Source organism: Notolepis coatsorum (assembly GCF_963971535.1).
Source record: "Notolepis coatsorum genome assembly, chromosome: 3".
Classification (NCBI taxonomy): domain Eukaryota; kingdom Metazoa; phylum Chordata; class Actinopteri; order Aulopiformes; family Paralepididae; genus Notolepis; species Notolepis coatsorum.
Window position 1 is genome coordinate 19,011,278 of NC_140167.1, and position 6,000 is coordinate 19,017,277.

The 6,000-nt window shown below is 40.8% G+C and overlaps 1 protein-coding gene across 9 annotated transcripts in view; it reads left to right on the top strand.

Annotated features, from left to right (window-relative positions):
- LOC311226210 (MAP/microtubule affinity-regulating kinase 3-like) overlaps positions 1-5,768 on the top strand; it is an 84,723-nt gene extending 78,955 nt beyond the window's left edge. For 5 of the 9 annotated variants that reach the window (XM_084311588.1, XM_084311591.1, XM_084311590.1 and 2 more), the window contains 2 exons: positions 3,477-3,521; positions 4,246-5,768. In XM_084311588.1, the coding sequence (XP_084167714.1) occupies positions 3,477-3,521; positions 4,246-4,591 (391 nt within the window). In that variant the 3' untranslated portion in view covers positions 4,592-5,768. The remainder of the gene's footprint in view (positions 1-3,476; positions 3,522-4,245) is intronic. The other 4 variants (XM_084311592.1, XM_084311595.1, XM_084311594.1 and 1 more) reach the window with 1 other exon arrangement.
- Positions 5,769-6,000: the final 232 nt, after the last annotated feature.

The window sequence follows — 6,000 nt, forward strand, 5'->3', positions numbered from 1 at the left end:
TAAAACATATTGTTCCTTTTTCCAAAGAAAATGTATATCGGGTCTTTCTGTGCCAGAGACGGTAGTCCCAAAATTACGACAATCAGGACGAGACTTATTGATTTGTGGTTCAAGAAAAAAGAGCTCTAGTATCGGTTCAGTATCTGTATCGGCAGATATCCAAATTCAGGTAGCGTATCGGAACTGAAAACTCTGCATCTCTAGTTAAGTTATGAGCTTATCCTTGCTGTTATTAACAGGATATATTATGGCATGTACATGTAGCCAACTCGTAGACTGAGTACTGGAGTATCCTGAATAATATCGGAATATCAATGTGCATGTAAACACACTAATAGTGCTCCACCCTGGTAGTAACAAACTTGGTTCCTGATATCACCCAGTACTAAGTGGCAGCAGCCGTGTTAGTAACAAACTTAGTTCCTTATATCACCCAGTACTAAGTGCTCCACCATGTTAGTAACAAACTTAGTTCCTTATATCACCCAGTAGGGCTGAGCCCAAACGTTCGGACCTTCGTTTGTTACGTTGGCATTTGAATTCTAAATCAACATTTACATTTTTTATTTAAAAAAAATAATAATAAATGTTTAAATTTTTTTTATATATATTTTATTTTTGTGTGTATTCATTCTGTTTAAACCAATGGGGTTTTTCTTCACAGTTGCAGATAAAGATTAGGCTACATTAATATTATAGTATATGACTCGTTATAAAACAAATTATAAAACATTTATCATAAATGATGTAGCCTATCTGCATCCGCTTGGCACTCGGCACTCCATCAAGACGTCACCATCACTTTCGTATTCAAATTGAGGATTTAGTTGGAGTATAAATAATAAAAAAAAAAATTGAATTTTTTCTTTGTTTTCAATTTTTTTTAAATTAAAAACGAAGGTTCGAACGTCCGTTTGAAAAACCCTGACGATAGGACAGCCCTATCACCCTGTACTAAGTGCTCCACTGTGTTAGTAACAAACTTAGTTCCTTATATCACCCAGTACTAAGTGCTCCACCCTGGTAGTAACAAACTTAGTTCCTTATATCACTCAGTAATAAGTGCCAGCAGCCGTGTTAGTAACAAACTTAGTTCCTTATATCACTCAGTAATAAGTGCCAGCAGCCGTGTTAGTAACAAACTTAGTTCCTTATATCACTCAGTAATAAGTGCCAGCAGCCGTGTTAGTAACAAACTTAGTTCCTTATATCACTCAGTAATAAGTGCCAGCAGCCGTGTTAGTAACAAACTTAGTTCCTTATATCACTCAGTAATAAGTGCCAGCAGCCGTGTTAGTAACAAACTTAGTTCCTTATATCACTCAGTAATAAGTGCCAGCAGCCGTGTTAGTAACAAACTTAGTTCCTTATATCACTCAGTAATAAGTGCCAGCAGCCGTGTTAGTAACAAACTTAGTTCCTTATATCACTCAGTAATAAGTGCCAGCAGCCGTGTTAGTAACAAACTTAGTTCCTTATATCACTCAGTAATAAGTGCCAGCAGCCGTGTTAGTAACAAACTTAGTTCCTTATATCACTCAGTAATAAGTGCCAGCAGCCGTGTTAGTAACAAACTTAGTTCCTTATATCACTCAGTAATAAGTGCCAGCAGCCGTGTTAGTAACAAACTTAGTTCCTTATATCACCCAGTACTAAGTGCTCCACTGTGTTAGTAACAAACTTAGTTCCTTATATCACCCAGTACTAAGTGCTCCACCATGTTAGTAACAAACTTAGTTCCTTATATCACCCAGTACTAAGTGCCAGCAGCCATGTTAGTAACAAACTTAGTTCCTTATATCACCCAGTACTAAGTGCCAGCAGCCATGTTAGTAACAAACTTAGTTCCTTATATCACCCAGTACTAAGTGCTCCACCGTGTTGGTAACAAACTTAGTACTAAGTGCCAGCAGGGGGAAGTAACGGAGGACAGAAGATGCCAAATCTGCCCCGTAAAGGGGAATGCCACCCATCTTAAAAATGCACATAATGTTCTGACTGTGCCTCAGGACAGCTCAGTCAGTATTCGTGGCACAAAGCTAGAGAGCGGAGAGAACCCTCCAATCTCGGGCTGCTCCATAGACCTGTTCACAGAGGCAAAAAGGAACGTAATCCTGGTCAGAACAACGGGGCAGACTACATTATATTTGCATTTGTTAGCCATACTAGCGATCGAAACAATCACTCCATGCCAAAGCTAGATATGTAAAAGGTGAAAGACTCACACTCACAGCCATGCTGATTTGGCAAAATGACATCCAGACGTTTTAGTTTGAAACCACTTTTAGTCAGGGGAGTGCCATGGTTTCTCCATAGAGCCCCATTGTACTTCTTTTGGCGCAGCAGCTCACGCAGGTCCAGGGGAACGTAGTCATGTGACTCAGTTGGTATTGCTGATTGGCTCGAACGCGGTATGTTTAAGCGGCGAACAGGTCTATAGACAATGAATGGGGCTTTGTGGCTCTGACATTATGAGGCTACATTGTGTGAGCTCTTGCACCCAAATGCTACAATTTGTATTCTAGCATTGCTAGGTCTGAACCAGAATTAAAAACCTAATCCGAGTGTGCAAGAGCTCACATGTTATGGGCCGTTCGTCACATCACCGAAATGGAGGGTTCTCTCTCTCTCTGATCTCTAGCTTTAGGAGAGAGTGGTGCGTGTTCACACATACTGAACTGTACTCCTGGGGCAACGGGGGGAACATTTGTGAATTCTTAACCCTTTCACTGCCACACGATGGTGGCGTTCCCCCCTTTTAACCCGTTCACCGCCACACGACGGAAGGTTAACCCTTTGCTATCACACAAACCGACGGTCGCCGGCTGTCGTGTGGCAGTGAAAGGGTTAACCTTCCGTGTATTGTCGCAGTGAATGGGGTTAACCGTTTTGGTAGTGCGGCGGTGAAAGGGTTAAAGGCACACGACTGCTTTCTTTCACCTTCCCCTCAGACCAGAGTAGCCTGCATGTGTCCCCTCACAGCACCTCCACCATCATCATCATCCTCATATATATGCCGTCTGTGTGCACGCCGTGGCAGTAACATTCAGTACGGTGCATGTGGAGGTGCTCTGATCAATCTGTCATTATGCTACTGTTTTAAGTTAGCATCATGTCATCATGTCTTATTTCCATTTAGATTTTTATTCTGTGTACAATTTTATTCCATTTCCTGATTGTTGGTTCACAAATACTTGAAATCGTGGACATTGGTGACGAATAATCACCCAAGGAGTTTGGTTTTTCTCATAACCATTGATGCCTAAAGGAGGGAAATCCTCCTATTTTAGAGAGGTGGTGTTTTTTTTTTTTTTTTTTTTTCGTTGGCGTATTGTTCCTACAACTCATAATCACACAATTTCCCTTTTTTAAATGTTTTATTCCTATTCACTTGTACCTCTATATAAAAACCATGGCTGTCGTGCACAATCCACATCTGTTTCTTCTTTTGTCCCCTCATTTCCTCACGCTCCCAGAGTCTCAACCGAGTTTGAGAGAAACGGGAGACTTGAGGGCTCAAGGTGAGGAACACCGCGCTGCTCGGCAGTTCCAGACACTATTAATTTTCATAGTAAAATACAGAATACTTTATCATGAAATGCTTTTTTCTGTATGAGCCCCTGGGAGTGTGCTCCATACAGTAATAGATAAAAAGTATAAAATAGAAAAAGTCTAAAGTACGTAAAAAAAAAAAAAGTGTTCAGTCAATATACATAGTATATACAATACAGAGTAAAAAGAGTAACGGTGAGGTACAATGCAGAAATGGGATGAGGTACAAACTTAGGGTAAGGTGCAATGAGGTATGAATTGTAGTGCAAATCTCTTTGCTACTAAATATAAAGTGTCTAACGTGAGTAAAGTTGGTGATAAGGTGAACACATCTACCAGTACATTTGAACACATGTACCAGTCAGTCGGGGGGGGTCAACCGCACGTTGCCTTGTTCTAAAAAGCATAGAACCATCTTCTGTCCGCTTCTCTTTTTGTAAATGTATGCTTGAATGTGAAAGATTGGGTCAGGTTTCTTCTTATTTTTCTTTTTTACTTTGTGATGTGCCTTCACCATAACTGTGGTCTTTTCTAGTTTGCATGGTGCTGTACTTGTGTGTGCTGCTCTATTAACTTACCATTGCATGTCCTTTCTGCTTCATTGTCAACCTAAACATATATACACGCATACATATATACATGGACAGTATACAGAACTTTTATAACCGCTTGTCTCATCCTCCTCCCCGACAGTCGCCATGTACCTGTGGATCAAAAGGGGGAAAATAAAGACAGTAAGCCCCGCTCCCTCAGATTCACTTGGAGTATGAGGACCACCAGCTCCATGGAGCCCTGTGACATCATGCGGGAGATTCGCAAGGTGCTCGACGCCAACAACTGCGACTATGAACAGCAGGAGAGCTTCCTGCTCCTCTGCGTCCACGGGGACGGGCACGCGGAGAACCTGGTGCAGTGGGAGATGGAGGTGTGCAAGCTGCCGCGGCTCTCCCTCAACGGCGTGCGCTTCAAGAGGATATCCGGATCATCCATCGCTTTCAAAAACATTGCTTCCAAAGTTGCCAATGAGTTAAAGCTATGAACAAAAGGGTAAAAAAAATTATATATATATATATCTAGAAGTATTTAAGCTGTACAATCATCCAAGTAGCAGTTTCCAAATGTCTTTTTTTTTTTTTCTTTTTTTTTTTTTTTTTAACAAAATACAGAGTATGTATTGAATATTATAATGTATAGAGTAAGGCTTTTGGCAATAATCACTGAATTACTTACTAATATCTACAGTCTATTCTGGCCATATGGGGCCAACATTAACGAGTTGAATATGATTTGTCATGCTGTGAATGTGGACAAAGAGCATTTCTAGTCTTATTTATTTCATCATGTTTTTCTCCTGAAAAGAATTAACGTAGCGTTTGTTTTCAGTGTAAATAATGTATCTTTCAAGACAGCTTCACTGCAATACTCCATTTTTCTTTTGTATTGTTTTAAAGTAGATTATTGGGGGGGGTCCATGTAAATGCTCACATGGTTAAGGTTCACTCATGTCTCAATTAAAGTGTCTGTAAACTTGATGCTTTGTCTCATGCTAGTAATTTATGACCTCAAATGGAAAACTATTGTTATGCTCAAATTATCTCTGTATTGCTGCAAGTGTGTGGTGCCAAAGATTTGAAATCGAGTGTTATCCACATGTGATGGGTGTCATTCATGCCAGCAATGGTTAAAAGGAGCACGCCAACATGGGAAATGCGCTTACAGTCTTCTCCAGAGTCGGACAAGAATATGGATGCCAATTTCCTCGCTGTGCGTTTTGTAGAGTTATTTGTCTGCAAGCTAGCCTAGCACAAATTAATGGAAGTGGATACGGACCACTAGCCTAGCTTAAAACTCGGGGAGAGGTGTTTTTTTTGCCAACAATGATGCTAGATGGTCCGTATCCGCGTCCATTCATTTGTGCTAAGATGGGCTAACTTGCAGCTGAATAGCGTTCTACTGAACACACAGGGAGGAAATTGGTATCGATCTTCTTGTCTGACTCTGGAGAAGACTGTAGTCACATGTTGGCGTGTAGAGATGTAATGTATTTGATCTATTTTACATATTTAGTTTTGATTAAAAACATTTAAGTGTTTGACTTGTATGTCGGCCAGTCACAATGGCCTGCATGTATTCATTAGTGAATGCAAAGTCATCTAGGTCAGCGATTTGCAACCATTGTGCACCCCAGGCCTCCCCAGGCCTCCCCAGGCCTCCCCTATGTCCCAAGGAATTATTGCAGCCCCCCGCTCCCCCACAGGAGACACGATGACCTGTCTGTCTGTCATCATCACAGCTCCGTCTGCACACAAGTTCCAGCTTATTCCATTTGACCTTATAAAAGCACAAAAGAAACGCTTGTTTATTTCCTTTTTCCTATTAATAGTGAACGTGAGTAGATCTATGCAAAGTAAAATGGCAATTGTATTTATATAATAACAGTTGTGTTGG